Here is a 21,234-nt window from a genome sequence, read left to right on the forward strand (position 1 = left end):
TTTTTTCTCTTTTTTTCTTTTGGAAACAGCTCTCTTTGAAATTATTCTCATTTCAATACTAAAATATCTCCAGACTTTTTATAGCATGAATAAAACACTGAATGTGTTCTGCAGATTGTAGTTATATAAGGACTATTTGTATTAAACACAGTGGATATGGCAGAAAAATGCAACAGTGTACCAATGCTCAGAGTGCTGCAGTTGTACTAATCAAATAACGTTAGAGCACTGCTCACTTGTTTAAGTAAAGAGTTTTTCAGCTTCTTTCATTTTTCTCTTCCTGTCCATTTTGGAAACTGCAGTCCATCCAGTCTCTCTCACTTTTCTCATAGTTGTAAGCATTAGCGCAGAGCCTGGAGCTTTCAGGTTTGATGTGGCTGGTTTCTAAGAAGAAAAACAAAGCCATCCACTAGTTTCTAAAACAAATGTGATCTGCTCTTCGTTTCGATCTGAATCAAAGGGAGTGTACCTGTTTCGGTGTCATTACATATAATTGTGAAGCTTGTGGATAATCTTTGTATAATTTTTTAAATACTTCTTCCTCTGAAACAAGGCTCTTAAATAAAAAATGAAAAGGTTACTTCCATATATACTACATTCAAAAATCTTTTTGTTCCCCTTAGGAATGAGTACAAAAAAGAAAGTTAAGGTATTGCTATGAAACTTCAACAGTTCCATAAAAACAATGTAGATATCCATTATAAGATTGGTATTTTTTATCATAAAGTAACTAATTATTTATAAAATTTCAGAAAGAGACAGCTAAATAAAAATGTACTCAAATTGTCTTATATACCAAAGCCCACATGTCTTATTTACATCCCCAGATGTAGCAGAGTGCATAAAGAACTGTTAACCATGCTATTTGTTTGAGTTTTACCAGCAGGTCGCTATGTTCAGAGCTATCTGACTGAGCATCCAGCTGCAGAAGCACTTTTTGCTTTTTCCTCTGCTCTGAAATCAGACCTGTGCTTTCACTTTGCATTTTGTGTACTGGAGGAGTCTTTACAGTGTATGTCTGGGAAAAAGATAGCATTTAAAATTACATTTTCAGCAGTAATCACGGAATCCAACACTAAACTCATAACCCAGTTTACAGACAGCGCATCCAGGAATGATTTTCCATTCAAAACTTGAAACAAAATCACACACACACACAAAGAAAAAAAAAGAAAAAAACAGCAGCTGCAGAAGAGCTGAGCTTTATGGCACACTGTATCTAATCTTTTTAAGCTTATCTGCAGAAATTCAGTAGTCCATTTGAACCACAGTCACTATAGACAGACTATAACAAACATTCACAAAAATGCAAACAAATGAGCTTGAAGGAAAAAGCTTTCAGAAGGACAATAATAGTGAGTGGCATCAAGAACAAGACTGCTTTTACTTCAGTGGTTCTTTCACTGGAAGTTAAACAAAAGGAAATAATATGTTCAGGAAAATAAGAACAATTCATTATGAGTTACAAACCTTTAACGATCGTCTGACCAAGGGACTCTGTGTAAATGCTGGAGATGTTTTTTTACTTTCCATCGTGTTGGCTTTCATAGGAACATCACTCAGAGACAGTATTTTTTTTACATTAATAGATGCAGAGTCTGGATCTAAACGAGGTTTAGGAGTCTCAGAAAAATGAGTTTGTATTTTCTAGAATTAAAAAAGGTTGAAAAATATTTCAGAGCCTTTTGTCCTGAATATTGATCTTATCTAATGTTGTTATTTAACTTCAGTTAGGTTGCTTATGTACATATCACCAAATTTGGAAATTATTTAATGATGAAGTTACAACTACCTTGTCCTTCTTTTCAGCTGCAGAAGCCATATATTGGGAGAGTTCTTTAGCAAGATTCTCCTAAGAAGAGAGTTAAGTAGTAAATATTTTATTTATATTTAGCTATTAAAAATCTTGTTGGTGTTATTACAGAAGTTCACACAAATATATGATCCATGTTTAGTCCAACTAAGGTATGACCCTTCTATTCCTGATATTATTTCTTACATAACTTTTCCCATCTCTGATGGACAATTCTTCTTTTTAGTCTCTCCATGCTCCCCTCACACATACTCAGGAGTCATGAAAAACATTCTCTACCACCAGAAGGCATAATGACTTCCGAGAGCATTAAGCTCTGATTTTAAGACAGCAAGACCTAGAATCAAAAACTCATTTCACAGTTGTTATTGTTGCAGCACACATGACCAGGCCAAGCATGTCACCCATACTGTTACAATAAAAAAGAAATACCTTGTTTTCAATTTCTGCCTTAAGCTGTTCCTTATGGGATGACAGTTCACTTTTCAAACACAACAGTTCATTTTCCTAAAACCAATTAGATAATGGAAAGGGTTAGCTCTGCTTAACCTGAAAAAAAAAAAAAGAAAACAGCCTAGAAGAGACATTAATTCATAGTGATACTCAGTATAAACAAAGAAAATTCAATTTGCTCAAATAGAGCTAGTTTATCCATAAAGTTAGTATGGTGAAAGGTATCTATAATCCACTTTGTGAGATGATTCTAGCACTAGAATAACAGATGAACGCAGATAGAATCGACTCTTCCACATCTAAGAATAAATTAAAAAAGATTAAAAAGAAGTGCTGACTTGAGTCACAGCTTCTATAAAAGTAAAGAAATAATATTCTATGAAAGGAAATGTCAGAAAAACACTACATTTTAAGTAGCAGTTATAGAATCACACTTCTGTGAAAGACTTGAGGGAATGCTCGCTCTCAAAGCTCAGTTTTCCAGAAAGGAAAAGGGAAAAAGAATCATGCAACTCCAGACTTGAAATGTCGTTTAAGCTTGTTTCAAAAAGTGATTGAGTATGACTAAGAAACAGTTCCTGTTCAGAACTATTCAAGGTAAGAATTTTAAATATTTGTGAGAAGGGGAAAAAAGAAAAAAAAAACCAACAAGAAAAAAACCTGCTCAATACTAAAATTTCTTAACCAGACAGTGAGGTTAGAGCATGATGCACTTTTGAGAAAAGCAGACAGAAAAGGACAGGTACTATAACAGGGAAGAATTACATTGGCTCAAAACAACCCCTCTTTTCTCAGTGCATCCCAGGCAAGCTGAAAGGTTGGACTTTTTAGGAAATAAGCCCTTTCATTTTATTATCCAACACTGATGAGTATACCTTACCAAAGCTCTTTTCAATGATGACTGCTCTTGCTCTTTTATCTTATATAGTTTTAACTCTGCATCTTTTTCTTCAACCATTTTATCATATTCATGCTGCATTAAAACAAACAAAGTTATTGGACTAAATGTTGCAGATCTATCTAATCTTAAAATATTGCTCATTTTTTGAAATAAATATTTTCTGGAGCTTCAGAAAGCACTATGAACAAACACTGACACTTCTGCAGAAATGGTACAACAGAAACTTCATAAGCAGTGTTATTTGATATTCTGTGGGGCAACAGAGAGTGCTTTATCCTTACACAGTGGTATGTGCTCCAGCACATAAAAGCTAGATGTTATTTTTGTTCATGTGATCTGCAAAATATACTGCAAAACAGAGTAATAAAGATGTCAGTTCAAATATGCTTAGTTACAGTGCTGAAAATCACTAAACAGTCTCTTCATTAAAAAAAAAAAATTGAAAAATACTGAAAACATTGAAAAACATTACATCAGGACTACAAAGCACAAACTTTGAATGCTCTATAAACAAAGCAGCCTGCAGGATTTTTTCAAAAAAACATTGCCACCATCACATCTAATTTATTACTGGGAGTTCAAACGTGCTAATAGTTCACGTTACGTCTGCAGCTTACATCAATGGAATGTATCTCCCAGTAGACACATTTTCAAAATCTGAAAGTAAATTTGTGTTTAGAAGATAAAACAAATCAAGAGTGTTTAACCTCATGATCCTAGATTTGGGTCTCTTATGAAGTTTCACTTTCTAACTTGTAAATTCTGGTTTTGAAAGGTTATCATAATGTCATAATTTATCATAATATCCCACATTAGGAAGCTTACCTTGTGCTTTTCCATGAGCGCCATCATCTCAGTTATCTTGTGTTGACAGCGGATATCAGTTTCTCTCTGTGCTACTGTTGCTTCATCAGCAAGTAACCTCATTTTTTCTACCTGTTAGTAACAAGGATCTTTTAATTAATGCAATCTATATACAGCCTAATTTAGTGAAGTCTTCATCTGCTTGGATGATCCTTTTCAAATCCTGCATCTTCTATACACTTTCTTAAAATGAGAAAATAAAACATAGATTAAAAATACATCCATTCTTCCATGGCAGACAAGTGTCATTTTGATCCACAATGCAATTTCAAACACTCATGTAAATTTTCTTTTATATTCTGATTAAAAAACTGTGGACAGGAAAACACCAATATGAGAAACATTAACCTATTTGCTTATTCTGTATTTATACCAAGAATAGAACACCTTTGAACAACCTCCTGACAAAAAGACTTTTTAAAACTATGTTCTTATTTTTAAAGACGTGAAGAGTTCAGATTAAAGGATTTAGTGCTCTAAAGCTTTGTTCACAGGCATACACAAGAAGTTCCATTAGTTTAAAAGACTACTCTGTAAGTGCAAGGAATCTCATGGATATAGCTTCATAATATATATCAAGCACTGATCTTAAATCAAAATCTAATTAGAAGTTGCAGAAAAAATTACCAACTCTCACCTCGTCAAGTAAGTTATTTTCATTTACTCCTTTTGCTTCGATTTCTTTTTGATAAATGTCAACTGTTGCCTTATGTTGCTTGTTCATGTTTTCCATCTCTAACTCTAGCTTATTCACCTTTAGAGAGTGCAGAAACATTGTTATTTGTTCAAGAACAAATGTGCCAATTTGGGGGCATTTTTCCATCTTATATAAAAGTAGAGACACTCTGAATACATTTTCAGGTATGTGACTACAACTATTTCTATCTAATGTTCTGTTTTCACCTTAAAGAGTAGAACTTTGGACTGAAGAGAGTTAGAAAATACTTTTAGAAACTACAGCAACATGACAGGGAAGGCAGCCCACTGCAGTTCTGTCCATCCCAGTCAACAGAGCAGTCCTAAAACTAGAGCTAGCAAATCACAAAGAATTGTTACAGTTATAGAGGAACAACCCAGTAGCTATCTGACACTATCCTGCCTTTTATACAAAAGACAAAGACCCTTTAATATCACTGGCATGGAATGCAAGGTAAGAAAATGAAGCGTAGTCATTCGTACAGTGATAGAATCCTAGAGCAGCTGGGCTTGGAAGGGACCTTAAAGCCCATCCAGTTCCAACCCCCCCACCTGTGGGCTGTTTGTCACCTGCTAGTTCAGGTTGCATGGTATTACTGAGTAATGTTCAGTATTCTATCAACAAAAAAAAAAGGAAAATAACTTATTAGGGTGATAATTCCTTGATAAGCAGTGTTTCTTATGAATATCTGAAAGCCCTATATCCAATGACTGAAATTTGAAGCACCTTCCAAAAACCAGGGGCTTATTTAACTCTGTAGAATCCATATTCTAGATTCATAAAGCAAAGAAGAACGTGCTTAACGAGTTTTATCAATAATTATACAGAGACTCCAGAAATTCAGTTGTTGTGTTTTAACATTTCCATACATTAAACCTACCTTCCCTTCGTAACTACTTGTTTTCTTGCTTTCTGCAGTCACTTTCTTTTTCAATACCTTATTCTGTTAAAGTAAAATAGAAACGTTAATAAAAGTTAACAGGACTGTGCAATGTTTTAGCTTCATGCAGTAAGTCAGAATGACCCATAGACTGATGATACTAGATGCTAAATGGAAATTATAAAAGTTTATATATGATGGTATATAAATTGCAATAATAAAAGTTTATTAAAGATATTATCACTGTAATGGCATTTTACAAATTGAGTAATTCCAAATGTGACTCATTAATACTCTCAGAGGTAAGATGAGAAAGGAAATGCTATGAATTACATAACTATGCCTAAAGAAATCACACCAGACTAGGATTGCTGAAGAGTAACCTCAAAATGACGTTTTACCTATTCAGTACTTCTAAAAGAATACACTTACCTCCTGCTGTAACTCTTCAATGCACTTTGTTTTATTTTCCACCTGTTTCTTCATATTATTCAACTAAAGAGATATTTCAAACATTAGTTAACTGTTAAAAATGACTCGATGTCTTAGATGCTACTGTGAAAGTTCCAAAGCATGCATTTGAAAAGATTTTATTAATTCCAATGAGACTGAAACAAATGCCAACATTTTATAATGGTTGGAGTCTTTACCATGATGTGCCACAAGAATGTTTCTAGCCCAATCTCATGAAGTTTAATTAACGAGGTCATTACAAGAAAAAAAAAAATTATTTACCTTATTTTCTAGTGCCTTCAGCTGCCTTTCCTTTTTCAACATTTCATTTCCGATACTCTTAGTCTGGAATTATATTTGTAAATCTAGTCAAAATATTATCAGAACTTTCATACTTTTTTAAAAAAAGAAAAATACATAATTGCAGAATTTCTACTAATTTCTGTGTTACAATTTCAAAGCAGTTTCCTCAAAAAAAATTCCTGTGTTGTATTTATTTGTAAAAAAAAAAAACAAACATACAAACCTAAAAAAACATCCCAGGTTCTAAACACATCTTTTGAATTTTATGATAAATTTGACATCCACTGTGATGTTAAAAAAAAGCAGGTGTGTGTTGACAATAGAGTAAGAAAGCAAAAGCACGTAAACACATTCAGTCTGAAATTCATATTACTTACTGGGTATATAAAAATAATAAATAAAATGAGGCTCTAAATTTGCCTAAAATATGACAAATCTGGACAGTCCAGTGAAGGTGCTTGTCTTTTAAAGTGTTAGGGTTCAGGATATATACATACGTTGACTCTTTTGCTAACAGCACTGAAAGAAGAAAACCTCTTTGAGAGAGAGCATCCCTAGGTTTGGCTTGGCAGAAAAGGAAAAAAAATACATCTAGATTACATCCTACAGGTAAAGTTGTATTTCAAATGAGAAATGATATTACGTTTTCTTCACTTTCATCCAGTTTGCTTTTAATCTCTTCACCTTTCTTTGCCATCTTCTCTCTCAAAGACTCCAGTTCATTTCTAAATGCCAAATTAACAAATATTAGTAAATGTATATTTATGAATATTACTTTTCAATATAGCTTATTTCCCATTTATCTATGATTTATTTCCATAAAAAAGGAAGCTATATGAAATAAAAGGAGCATATGAACACAACATTTAGATTAACCTTGAATGAAAGAAACTTACTTCCTTTAATTATATTGTACATTGATATTTATTTTACTTGCCTTAGTTGACCATTTGCTTCTTCCAGGTGTTCTACTAACTGCTTTATATTTTCTTCTTTTTCCCTTTGATCCTAAATAAGTAATGTAAACAAAATAAGTAAAATTCAAAGTGATATCTCATTCAATCTGGTGACCTGCCATATTCACAAGGGTAACTCCACTTATATTGTATTTTAAAGAAAAAAACAATTCAGATACTCTGCAGGAATATATAATACTGTAGTTTACTAAATTATTTTTTTTAATATATCCTTGTCCTTTGAAAACAGATAGAAGTTTACAACTCACCTCAAGACTTTCTTGCAGTTTCTTGAGTTCTGTAGCCATATCACTGTTCTCTTGTGCTATTTGTTCTTTTTCTAATAACAGTGTATTGATATTCACTGTTAGTTGCTCATTCTTTAGTCTAATTTAGAATAAATGATCAAGAGAAATAAGAATGTGTACTTGGAAATTTCTTTTTAAATTAAAATTATCTGTTATAAAATATTACTTCACATTGAAAAAGTCCAGGCCTGAATCTGCAAATGCAATCTTTGCAAAATTTAATATCGAGCCAGACATGAAAGGCAATAGGAGGAAGAATGAAAATAAGTCAACTGTATAAATATAATGGTTGAGAGGAATGTAGTTTAACATCTACCTCAAAGCAGTTAATGGTGATTTCAAGAACACTCTAGTCATGTTAAAACAGCTAAGACAGAAATAAAGAACAATTAAATACACATAAATAAAATATATAAAGGCTGTAATGCTGTCTGTGTAAGTTAAAAGTTTTCATAAGAAAATCATAGATCATTTTGTTCTGCATTAAAGAACTTCTATGTAACAATGAAAATGATTAAATAAAAAATGACCATACGCCTCTCGTTCAAGATCTGCATTCAGTGTTGAAAATTGTTTCGAATAACTTTGTTCCTTTTCAACTAAGCAAGTCAGCTGTACTTTCAGATCACATATCTCTTTCTGTAGAAGAAAAACATTATTTTGAATGTACATAGGTAAACTACAGTACAAGGAAGCTATCAGAATTGGACTGACAACACAAAGCTTTATGATGAAACAAAGCCATACTCAAGACAGACTCATTAAACTCTGATATGAATGAAAATGTGTCCTCTATTTTATAGCTTAACAAAGTAGTCTGCAAAAGTAAGTAGTACTGGAAAAATTGCTTTTCTATGGGCATTTAAGTAAAGTCAGTGTTTCCTCTGACATCATAAGCTTTTGAATTCACCTTATATTAAGAAAATAACAAAATTCTTCATAGTAATGTGATAACTTCTGATCTACAAAGTGAAACACTTCCCTCAGAAATTTGTTGTTGTTACAGGAGAAGGCAGGCTTTTTTATGTGATTATAATTTATATATAAATTATATAATTTTATAATCCGTAAGTGCTTTGAAAACTAATTCTGAATAACTAGTGATACGGTGGAACCATAGGTACCGGTCTGCAGTTAATTTAAAAAGGGAGAGAGAGGAAGCATGCATGTCAGCATACAGTTTTTAAACTTATAGCTTATAATGAACTCCTAGAATTTCTTATCACAGTAGGCTGTAGAGACTAATAATGTGAGCAGAGACAAAACAGATGAGACAAGTGAACATGGATGAGTCTATAATCTGATAACAAAAGGGAACTGACAAGGATGTGTCTTCAAATATGCTTTGCATACATTTATTGTAGGAACGTATGGAGAATGTACAATAGCTAATAACCAGGCTCCTGTACTGTCTAGTAACTTTGGCTACCACTGTCAAAAGCAGAATACTACAGTGTGTAGACCACTGGCCTAACTCTACATGGCATTTATTATCTTACATATATAAACATATAAAAACAATAAAGTATTTACGATCACCCTTTATTCAGACCTCTCTAACTTGAAGAATATTTTTCATTTCTTTTTCTGTCTCCTGCAAATTTTCAACAGTAGCCTCAAGATCTTTCTTCCTTGCCAGAAGTTCTTCAGCTTTTCCCTGTTTAAGAATATTGATGAAACTCAGTTTAGAAAATTAAATGCACAATAGTACATAAGGAACATTTGGTAAATCACATTTGGTAAAATGCAAACCTAGTTTCACATTACCTTACTTTATCTGAGATAGTTTCCTCTGGGACTAGTAGATACAAGATCATAACTAACATAATCCTGTATTAAAGTATACTTCGTATAACTCAGATTTCCATAACAGAAAATGAGCCTGTTTCAAGATTTAGAAACATTCACAAAGTTCAAAGCTAAATACCTCAGGAAACTTCCCTATAAGGAGATGAGAACACCATGGGAACACATGGTGTTATAACCGTAAGACCTTCCAGCAGGCTCAGACTCTTAAACGTTTTCTCTGAAAAGGAACATTTATCAATGCAGTAAGCAATGCTTCCTAGATACTGAATGCTGAAGCATGAAGGAAACGTCACCATAAGTAATACCTCTCAGAGGGTAAAATAATTGCAATAGACTTGTGATGAAACAAACCCATGATATCTATGAAATTGCTGTATTTCGTTACACATAAGTTTTTCACAAATTCTGTTGCCTTTCCTGGCTGTGAAGCTTGGTTATCCTTTAAATACCAAAGTATGGTCAGCCTTTGGGGGGGCTTAATTTCTAAAGGATTATTATAAAGAAAGCCACTCAAGGAATTATATTTACTGTTGAAAACTGATTGATCCTTCAGGCTTAAATATCATACGCTTGGAGTTCACAGTGTGTGAGCTAATGCTCCTCACACACACACGGAAAGGTATTTTTCAGAAAGGTTCACAGTGAGGAAGTAGTGAGTACTGGGCATAACTAAAAATAGGGAGTCTTCGTGTCCACAGAGAAAAGTACTTGAATAGGCGTGAATGAAGGAGGAAATGATCAGAAATTTTGACTAGAAGAAACAAAACAAGTGAAACAGTAGATAGAATGAGGTCCTTCAGAGAGAACAGCAAAATAGTCTGAAAGACATATAAGAAAGCAACATTAAGGCATACTGGACAGTGTTTATGTCATATAAGGTACTCATGAGGCAAGAGGGACTTCACATAAAAAGTAAATGCCAGGTGACTAATGAAATGGACACTTACCAGTGTTTCAGACAACTCTTCAAGTTGCATTTCTTTGTCATATTTTAGTTTAGTCATCTCTTCTGCAGCACATGCAATGTAAATATATTGAACAGAAAAGAATTTAGATATACAGCAGATAGTAGAAATAATTTATCCTTTCTTTATCTGCTATTATTTCTGTGCTTTCTGTTTTGTTACAACAGTGCATCAAAGTAATATTTGAAGCTAACTACTGTAGGTGCAGTTCTACATATGATGTGGGGAGAACAGTCTGCAGGAAAGCTTAATGCAGGTGTTCTGTCTCTGCTACATAGTACAGAAGCCATTCTTGGAATCTGTTGTTCAGCAGTCTAACACTACCTCTCTGAAACTGGTTTGGAGCCTACCAGTCTCAGCTGGAATAATGTGAGAAATCGAAATGACTTCCAGGAGTGTCCATGCATGCATGCATGGTATTACTCTTGAAGGTCTGTACAGCAGTGTTGTTTGACTACTGCCAGCTACAATGACTACCAAAGAAAGGGGAGGCTAAGTAAAACAAATGTAAGTTTCCCTGGCAGGTAAGGGGTATGGCAAAACAGTTTTTCAAGCAAGTACTACATAAGGATTGTCTATTTTCTATAAATAAATTTAAAAAAAAGTTATTACTGCTTATATTCTTTCTTTCTACAAATCTTACCCAGCTCAGCAGACTTATTTGTGAGTTCCAATGTAAGCAGTTTTGACTCATCTTCATATTTCTTCAATCTAATAATTACGAACATTTTCTGTTCAGTATAAAGCACTGCTTTTGAAAGTTTAGGGACAGTAAGACTGTCATACCACAAACATTTTAAATGTATACCTTTTCAACAGGCAGATGATATACAAAATATGTATGACGTATATATCAAATGTATCAAATCCCACTTGTACAGCTTCTGTACAGCAGATGTTAAATACATGCCTACATACATCCGTACCTCTTTATGAAAATCAGGAGGAAAAGCATTTACTGTCTCACAGACCAATGTCAACCAGTGTGATTTTAAAAACTACCTGATATCCTCTGCACTCAGATCAGAATATGAATTTCCCCTTCATTTCCCTTTGTTCTTAGGTCTTTCGTGGCCTGCAACTACTCAGAAGACACCTTAATGCCAGGTAGGCAAAATAACTCTTTACTGAAAAACTCCGTTGTGGTAACTGTTAAAATATACATCTGCTGTTCTATTCCTGTTTTTAGAAAAGTTGATTTTCGTTGCTAAGAGGTTTTTTAACATATGCATAATTTTTAAAACTGTGTAAGACCTGAAGTCCAGGAATAATAGAGACTGGTATGAAACACTACTATCATCACATAAGGAATAACATCTTCCTCAGTAAACATTTCATTCTTAAAGAGCGTTTATGTTACAAGCGAGATGGCTACTCCACTAGCCAAGAACTGCATCCATGCAGATCCAAACAGTGCAACCATGTGCTGGGATATCGAGTAGAAGGTTGAGGGGCACTGGAACTAGATTGTCTTTAAGGTCCCTTCCAACCCAAACTATTTTGTAACCATCTTTAAGGGCTAATAATGCAAATTACTAGATAGGTATCACTTCTTTGTTGTCCCTCCCCCCTTTTATTTTTTTTTAATGACTAAATTAGATGATGACTAGGTGACTGTACTAACTTTGATACAAACTTATTACTGATTCAAAAAAAGCCAAAAAGTTTTCACATCATATCATCACTTAGGTTTTATTCCCAGCAGCTCAGTGATCTATTTTACCTGTAAGAATGATCTTTGAATGTAAACTGCTTAAGTTACCTATTTTGTTCTTCTTGCAGCAAGCTTTTCAAATTGCAAATAGATGTCTCAAACTCTTCTGTCACGGATGTGTGCAAAGCCTTAGCCTCTTTACATTCTTCCATCTGTATTTCTTTCTCCTGAGTGACTTGAATTAATGCCTTCACTGTACTCTGCAATTCAGTTTCTAAGCCTTTTTGAGTAGCCTACAAAACAATTATATAATTTCCAAACATGTAATGCAACAAGCAGTTCTATTTGTTCTGTATCTAGAGTATTAGCAAACTATTTATGCAATTAATAGTCTCTTTATGCTGCAAAATTATGAACAAGCTATACCTCTGTTTTTTGCAGTGAAATTTTAGCTTCTTCCAGTTCTGCCTTCAAATATTCTTGATTGAGCTGAGATTCCTTTAACATTTCCCCTTCACGTTCTGTGCAGAAAAAATATATAGTTACATTTTGGGAAAAACAAAAAAAAGTTCTCTTCAAAATGCTTCAATTTGTGTTCTGCAGATAATGTAGTCACGTAATTTTTAAGGAAAAAATTCTACAAGATAATTATTCAAATTAATAAGTACTAGTATCCTAAATGTAACATTGCTAATATTCATAAAATTTAAGAAAATACAGTCACTCCTATCCAGTATAAAAATGATATAAACTTGCCTTTCCACTAGCCAGGAAAGGGAAGGTTCAGAACTGCCTCAGTTCTAAAGAGCAATCATAGAATCACTCAGGTTGGAAAAGACCTTAAAGATCATCGAGTCCAACCACGACCTGACCACACTGCCCTAACTCTAACATCCCTCTGCTAAACCATGTCCCTGAGCACCACATCCGAATGGTTTTTAAACACATCCAGGGATGGTGACTCTACCGCCTCCCTGGGGAGCCTGTTCCAGTGCTTAACAACCCTTTCTGTAAAGAAGTGTTTCCTGAAACACTGAACAAGGCTCTTGCATCATACAGTATAAATATTCTGTAATATAAATAGCTTTAGAAACACTGAAAAACAAGCGCTAAAGCTTCCCCAGTCACACCTGATCTTAAGTTTGCACAACTGTTTTCCCTTTGTAGACTTCAAAAGCTTTCATTGCTTGACTAATCCTTGAGACAAAAGAACCCTTCAAAATTATTCATGCTTCTGATCTCAGACAATCCTCTGCCTATCTGCAAATAGGTTTCCACTTAAAAGCCCTAAAATTTGGGAGAGTTATTTGTCAAAGATGTGAAAACACGTCTTGTTGAACACAAAACACGGATTTCTGAACAAATATTAGATGATTGAATGTAAGTAGATCAATACAGTAACCAGGAAAAACACTATTTACACATGTTTACTGTCCAAGTGGAAACAGAACAATCCCAAGAGTACAGGCAGTTGTACAACAGATATTCGTTGTATCATGCCCTGGTACATCTGTCCATAATTCTGTTCTGAAAAATAAGTGACAGAGTATATGATGCCTTTATAGTGGCATAAACATGTGCACACAAGAGCACATGGAAAAGCAGGAGAAGAAAAGCCCAGCAGAACAAAGTTCTCACATCAAAACAAAAAGAGGGTGTTGCCCAAGCCTAAAGAGAAATTCTGTGTTATGAAATAAGTGTCTGTATTTTATATATAAGGAGAATATGCTTTAAGTCCAGTTCACACATCAGCAGGATCGTGTTTGTTTCCAAATGAGAACAAGATTTGCAAGGTCCCAAAGTTCTCTGCTAACTAGGACCAGGATGAAATCATCATCATTCTGCTTTCCATTCTTTTATAGCCAAATGTTTTAATATTGCTCTTACTTTTTGCTTCCTCTAAGTCTGCAATCTTATTTTTTGATTCCTGCAGGTGAGTCTTGATGTCTCTTATTACATCATCTTTTTCATTACACCTTACAGTAAGAACAGAAACCTAAGGAAATTAAAACAATAACACATCTATAAAAAAGAAGGTACATTTTCATCTTTGGTTATTCACATATGAGTAGTAGTAAACACACTGCTGTAATTCAAGTTAAATAAAGTGGTCAGGTCTTAAAGCTCTTCAGTTCAACATCAGAACATGAATTCTAACAGACTAAAGATACCAGAATGTCACTAAAGGTAGCAGAATCTGCTGGAAATACAGCTCCAGCTGTTAGCTTTTCCTTTTTTTATTCATTCAATAATAAATGCCCCAAAACACTTCATGCATCCATCCTCAGAAAAAACAACAGTGCTTGACCTTCCTGGAAACGCTGCTTTTCAGTCTCTTACTTACAAATTAAAACTGTTTCACAATTGAATTTTCAATTCCATCTTCCATCACAGACATCTCATCACTACTAAAACCTACTCTGATCTCAGGCTCCTAACTTCCCCTACTAATTCATGTCCTGCTATGGATTATAACCATTCTTCCCACCTTTCTTCTTACCAGATATGAGCTACACCTTTCTTATCACACTGATAACTGGTTAAAACTGAGCATACCTGCTTTTCCTTCATGCTGATTTCTAGCTTGTGTTCTCTTTCAAAGTTGTCCATTTTTTCTTCTGCTTCTTTTACTATTGATCAAATATATCAAAATATTAATACTTAATATACTAGCTAAAATATACTTGAAGAGAAATGCAATTTTTTTTCTTTTAGGACTGCTTTACAATCATACAACTGTCCTCTTTGTTTCCTAAAGTGGCATTTTTGAGGTCATTTTTCTAAATACCTTTCTAATCAGACAAGTAACCTTTGTGCCTGAACTTTCCACAAAATTACTCCATTACTGCAGGTATTTATTACTAGATTATTATAAGAAAAATGGCAGTAATACAAATGTAAAAATGAGGCAGGCCCTTTGTGATAGATAAAGCTTCTAAAGTGATAGATAAATTTGATTCAAATTTCTGTACCTTTATACTAGTGCATTAACATTTAAATAAACCAACCACATAAAACATTAAGTGTCTACTTCATAGACAAAACTAAAACTTGTAGTGTCTATTACAAAAGTATTGTTCCAAATCTGACCCAATTGAAAACACAATGAAGGGCCCAGACATAGCAGCAGCATTAGTAAGACAGAGTCCAGCTTTCAGTAAATTAGTTACGGTACTGATGGAACAATTCATCAGATGCAAAATTTAAACCAGAATCATAAAAGTGTCTGAAAGGAAACCTGAGATGTAAATTGCAGTAAATTTACCTTTCCTAGGAAATTTGAAAAGCTTACCCCCAAACTAAGAGAAGCAGAGCTGGTATAAAGCCTGACAAGATAAAGTAGTAAACTGTATGACAAGGTAGACTGTAATTCATTTTATAGGAATAAGACTCAGGTAAGAAGTAAGAGACAACAGGTTGCCTTATCAAAGCAACTGAATTTAGCTGGTTATCTTCAACTTCTATTCCTTTAAAGTAAACAGAAGGCATTTACCACTCTACCACCATGCAGTGATGTTCTAGGACATAGTTTCAAAACAGTATTAGTGTTCACAGTTCACCATTCTAGTACCGTATCTTTCCAGCCTGACGCTGCAAGCAGTAAGATCTGTAAAGCTTGCAGCAGAAACACATTAAGCAGAATTCTCACATTTGAAACACATTTCCAGTCTGGTGTTCTCTGCTTGCACACGAAGTTCATCGAACGCCACTATCATCCTCTAGAAATAAAATTTGATACATACATTTGTTGTTTGTGGCTTGGAAAAAAAAAAAAACAACAAAACTATTGCACAGTTATTCATATGCATATAGAAAAAAGTTAAAATCTGAAGTCAGAGCGTAAACATATTTTGAGTTAACAGATGCTATCTTTAAGGAAATTAGATGTTTAAGAAGTTTTATTTTTTTTTAATAATAACAAGGATGAGATATTTTTACTGATCCATGTTTGTAGATCCCTAAATTAATGGATAAGGTGTTGTGCATTTCTTAGCTGCTACAACAACTGATAATTAATAATTAACTATTATGCCATGTGCTCACTGGTTCTGTTTAATATAAAATTCATCATTCACAGTGATGCCTCATAAGTTAACATATACACCTAACCCAAGTCTTTCAATATATGCATGTTAACAGGATTACATTTGAGCTTTTTAACACGCTGTGTCACTTACTTCAACACTGTTATTAAGTTCCTCATAAAGTTGTCTTGTTTCTTCTCTTTCATGTTCATCTATCAAAACAAGAATTTATGATAAAATTTTCCTTTTGGAAAAGGATGCCAGCTGTTCAAGCCATTATGCTTAAGGAGCATAGTGAATTAAAGGAAAGGAATTTTAAAAAGGCTCTTGTCCTATTAAAAAACCAACCACATTATGAAACTGCGTGCCAAAAGTAACACATTTTATACAGTATAAAGTTAACATTTTCCAACAGCAGATACCCATGACCACAGAACTGTCATCACAGAACTGTCACAATATTTCACCATTTAACGAGTTCACGATTTGAATGTATATTATTTTCCTTTAAGAAATCACATATAGAAGATAACAATGAGAAACAGAGTTATCAAAGGAGTACAGGAACAGATGTTTGTAGAAGTATGGCTAAGAGTCATGAATGCTTTTTAAATATTCAGGATCAAGTCAGTCAAATTTTAAAGATTATCATCACAATTCTGAACTTCATATAAATTAAGATCACAAGTCAACAACATATTTTTAAATCTTCAGAATTTTAATTCAATTAGGTTAGCCAACTTTCTTGGATTGGTCCATTTAGTGTGAAGAATATGTAACTGCTCCAAACAGGAGCATACCAGCTTCCAAAGTTCTTTAAGACAGTAATGACAAATAAAATCAATTCTACCGCTTAAGAACAGATATGAAATGCCACCTAATGTATCTTAATATATTCAAGATATAGGGGTGGGGCTGACAACCATGACAAGATCTCAGGAGGCTAACACTCCTCTCCAGTGGCTACTAGTAGCTAATCAGTATTGCTTGCAGTACATAAGCTTCTATTAGAGTTTAGGTAACTAAATAACTCCTGGGTGTGTAACCTTTTAGTAAACAATCATACTAACCTGAATTAACCTAACACCCCTGAATTTAGCATTACAAAACAGGTGTATCTGAGCTCTCACTTTACATCTGAACTTTACCCTTGTGTACTAAACTTCGCATAGTTTTATTCAGAACTTAATGATAGCTTTTTCTTTCATGAATTTAGAGAAAGCTAGAAGTAAATTTACTTCTATAAATCAAGATTTAAACAGCATTTACATCTGGTAGACTTCTCCGTGAAGTGACTGCATGTTTCCTTGAGTAGGTTACACAGATGTCTCGAAGCACTGTTTCTAAAAGAAGACAAAAGAATACTACAGTATGCAGACACAGGAATGCATGGTACTTTGTACACTCACGTAGTAACAATGTGAATGCTTCAATTAATTTTATAATGTAAGTTAAATTTAACTTTCCACACTAAAGCAATTCTCAGTAACAAAATCCATTCTTTTTACAAAAATAGATTTGATAGTTACTTACTCTTTTAAAAGATCTTTATTTTCACATATCTCATCTTCCAGTTTCAAACTTAGCTTTTCATTTTCAAACTAATTTCACAGGGGACAAATATAAAATAGATGGTTACTGGAAAATATACTAGAAGTATACTTTTACTTCTCAAACCTCATATGAAAAAATAATTTATCTGCACCCAAAGACAGAAATATGCTTTATCTGACTTACATACCAAGACATCTTTTGTTACAGTTTGCATGTAAATAGAATTAATGCAGTAATTCCTCAGGAGCTTTAGCACTTAAGTCATGCTATCCAGCCATACATTTGCACACTACATGCATACCTGCTCAGTAGAACCATTTTCTCAAGGTGAAAGTTAAATGATAAAAGATGACAAATGCAAACAAACAACAACACGTAAAAGGACTGAGAAATTTTTCAAAATATGTATTTCAGTTACAGAGCTCTGCATTGCTACCAGCTAGATAAAAACTGGGACAAAGCAAGAGCACACTGCTTCCTTTGTGAGTTGAGCACAGAAATATGCCTTAGCATAGTTTACACAGACAGGGAGCATGAAAGCTTATTCAGTCATGAATAGGTTTCTGCAGTATGATATGCTTGTGAATAATGCAATCATGGAATGTGCATTGTTAAAGAAAAGGAACCTATTTTTAAAAACAAAAAATGCACTATATCCCTTCAGAACACTGGAACCATATATTGTGGAGTCCAGGCTAAGTGGTTTCTTTAAAGTCAGCACAAACTGTTAGAAATTATTTCTTCAACCTCTGTAGCAATCTTGAACTGTATGAACAGTACTTTCACACTAAGTCAGGAAGCGCTTTCTCTTTAATGTATATATTCAACACATGTACAATACTGGCCTGCAATTCTTGAATGGCTTTACGCTGTGCTTCAATGATCTTTCTGTTTTCTTGAAATTTCCTTTCCTTCTGCTTTAGTTCTGATTCTACAGCTGTTTTCCATTGCTTGATCTTCTCAGCCTCTTTGTAGAGTTTTGAATACAATTCATTCATTGTTTCTATATTCTATTAAAACAGGTTGCACAATTTAAATCTCAAATGCTATTTAATTAATAATATTTTGCATACACATCTCTTAGAAATATCACAAGTTTTTTTCACAGATGTTGACATAAAATTCTAGATGCAGGAAATGAAGTTTGTGTATCCACCGTGTCTGTATCAACAGACATCGCAGAAGATGTGACACAAACACGAGTGAAAAATATCCTACTGCCTTCAGTGACATTGCTGACATTGTTCTACAGATGTAATAAACTGCACATCACCAAAAGTCAATGAAGTTTTGCTATTATTATCAGTGGAACCAGGACTCCTTCTGTTAGGCTCTTCACAGAACATCTTAGAATCACAGCATCGTGACTTAACACTAATCATGATTTAATCTTGTAATGTCAGATACTGCTATGTTAAGAAGCCTCACAGAAGTTGACACACAATGTATTTCTGCAGCTAACATATACAAAGCAAGAAAAAGCACAATGGGCCTTGTGCTCTTAGAACATCTGTACAGCACTGAACAGGCCATGCTTGATCAGTGGCTTCAGCAGGAAAGAGTAGAACAGCTAGCTCCAAGGCAGTTCTGTAGGTGTGTATAATGTCATCTAATGCTATCCTTCTTTTGGCAGCACTGTAGTATTTTTACAGTTCTGAATATGTAGTTCTAGTATCTGCTAGGGCTAAAAGAAGCTCAGTCTTTGGGGATATGAAAATCACTGAAAGGTCTGCAAGAAATAAGTTCTATTTTCTTGCTGCAATCAGCATCACAGGAAGCTACCACAAAAAATTAGCTTTGCTCTTGTATTAAAGTAGGACGCTGGTAAAAAGAGCATAAGAATCAAATGCTTGAGGTAACCACTCCACCAAAGACATTGTTTTAAAGACAAAGTCAAACAAGGTAATTGGAAAAATCTACTTTTATTTTCTAAAGGACTCTTGACTTCAACCCTTGTGCCTTCCAAAACACTATTCAGAACCAGATTCACAGTAATATTTAACTGCTTAAGTCTTACTATACTTGAACCTCCCCGACCTCCCAGGCATTACTGTTCTTAACTTGGAAATCCTCTTAATATCCAAAGATTTATCTGAAGCTATGTTGATTGAATATTAAAAACTTTTTTAAGTGCCACAAGTGCCACAGCTTTAAACAGGAGACACAGAAAACAATGATTCCCCTCTCACTGCTCCGTTATGTACCCAATAATGCTTTAAATTAGGGGTCCCTAAGAAATTAAATATGCAAGGTTTATACTTAAATGTGAAGTTTATACTTGGCTGACCTCTTCATCCACCTCAGAGCAAAGTTTTGTTTGCTGTGAAATTGCATCTGAAATTGGAAGATTTTGATCAGAGTATTTCCAGAAAAACAAGGAAAAAAACAATAGCAGCAAAAATAGCAGTGTGGCTCTAACAATATTACAACCGTGAAATTATAAAATAAAGGAAAAATACTCAAGATATCTATATATTTTAATTAAGATAAATGTTTACCTTACCTGCATCAGTGATTTCACCATGGCTTGCTGCAGTTGTCATTACAAAAGGTAAATTAAAATCATCACCTGGGCATTTGTTAAAAGCCTGCAAAATTTAAATATAATTTTCTTACAGATAGATTTGCAAAGCAAGGTTATAAAACTGAAAAACATAAAGAACAGCATTTCCCACTCATAAATCAGCTGTCAGCTATTCTGAAAGCCCAAAGGATGGCTGACGGCTTTGGGACTGTCCTGCTTGTCTCCTCCTTCACAGTAGATTTTCCAGCAGCTGGTCTTCTGTGTGCTTTACACTGTGGCTAGACAAGTGGACATTTCTAATGACAGTTATGAACTTAGTCACTATTGCATGCTTGTTCACAGTTGTAAAGGATTCAATACACCAATTATTATTTTTTTTACATGTATTTTTTTGCTTTATTTTCAGCAATACTCCTGAAACACATCAGATTAAGTCGTAGCATGAAAATCTGGCTTTACAAGGCAGTTTGAAAATCGCAGTAATTCATCTTTTAATTACTGTAACTCATCTCCTGTCAGAACACCATATGTGAACCTAAATATGTGTAATAGGAAGCGTCAGTGATGAATTCACGTAACTGTGCATTGCAACGTCATTTTCACTGCACACCTGACCTGGTGGGACCATAAGGCGGAGGGTAACGCTATGTGTCTGTGTGCACCTCACTCACAGCGTTACTAAACGTGTGCACTTATTTTTCAATCCGTGCTGTGCACTTAAAATACACGGCTGACGGAGGAGATGGTTTTGTAGGGGGAAAATAGATTAAAAAAAAAGGGCTAAAAAAAAGGGCTTTGAAATTAATTTCGAAATTGTTCACACGCATCCCTCTGGTTCTCGTTAATTTCAGCCCGTGCTGCACACGCGTGTTTTGTGTTCTCGTGGGGGGGGGGGTGTACAGCGGTTCGCGTGGGCGCGGCTCCGGCCTGGGCAGCTCCGCGGTTACCTGGCACGGCTCCGCGGCCCGGGCGCTGGTCTGGGGTTTGACTGCAGACACCTGACCGCCGCTCAGACGCGGCGGCACGAACAATTTAAACGGTTTTCCTTTCTCCATGGCGTCCGAGGAACGAGGAG

At 34.5% G+C, this 21,234-nt stretch overlaps 1 protein-coding gene across 1 annotated transcript; it reads right to left on the reverse strand.

Moving 5' to 3' along the window:
- SYCP1 (synaptonemal complex protein 1) lies at positions 1-21,228 on the reverse strand. Its single transcript, XM_065740345.1, has 31 exons — positions 21,107-21,228; positions 20,139-20,223; positions 19,923-19,969; positions 18,481-18,645; positions 17,615-17,682; positions 17,351-17,424; positions 16,235-16,293; positions 15,706-15,775; positions 14,613-14,686; positions 13,944-14,052; positions 12,483-12,577; positions 12,165-12,349; positions 11,046-11,113; positions 10,385-10,446; positions 9,181-9,285; positions 8,164-8,267; positions 7,590-7,707; positions 7,302-7,372; positions 7,008-7,089; positions 6,344-6,406; positions 6,041-6,103; positions 5,609-5,671; positions 4,669-4,785; positions 3,993-4,103; positions 3,147-3,239; positions 2,246-2,320; positions 1,793-1,852; positions 1,471-1,647; positions 881-1,018; positions 470-556; positions 1-384 (listed from the first exon to the last, which is right to left on the reverse strand). Exons 1-31 carry the CDS (start codon positions 21,212-21,214, stop codon positions 241-243), a joined length of 2,940 nt encoding a protein of 979 aa, XP_065596417.1. The 5' UTR covers positions 21,215-21,228; the 3' UTR covers positions 1-240.
- Positions 21,229-21,234: the final 6 nt, after the last annotated feature.

Source organism: Cyrtonyx montezumae, unplaced genomic scaffold, assembly GCF_038088225.1.
Source record: "Cyrtonyx montezumae isolate F1298 unplaced genomic scaffold, pur_monq_1.0 scaffold_26, whole genome shotgun sequence".
In the NCBI taxonomy this organism is placed as follows: domain Eukaryota; kingdom Metazoa; phylum Chordata; class Aves; order Galliformes; family Odontophoridae; genus Cyrtonyx; species Cyrtonyx montezumae.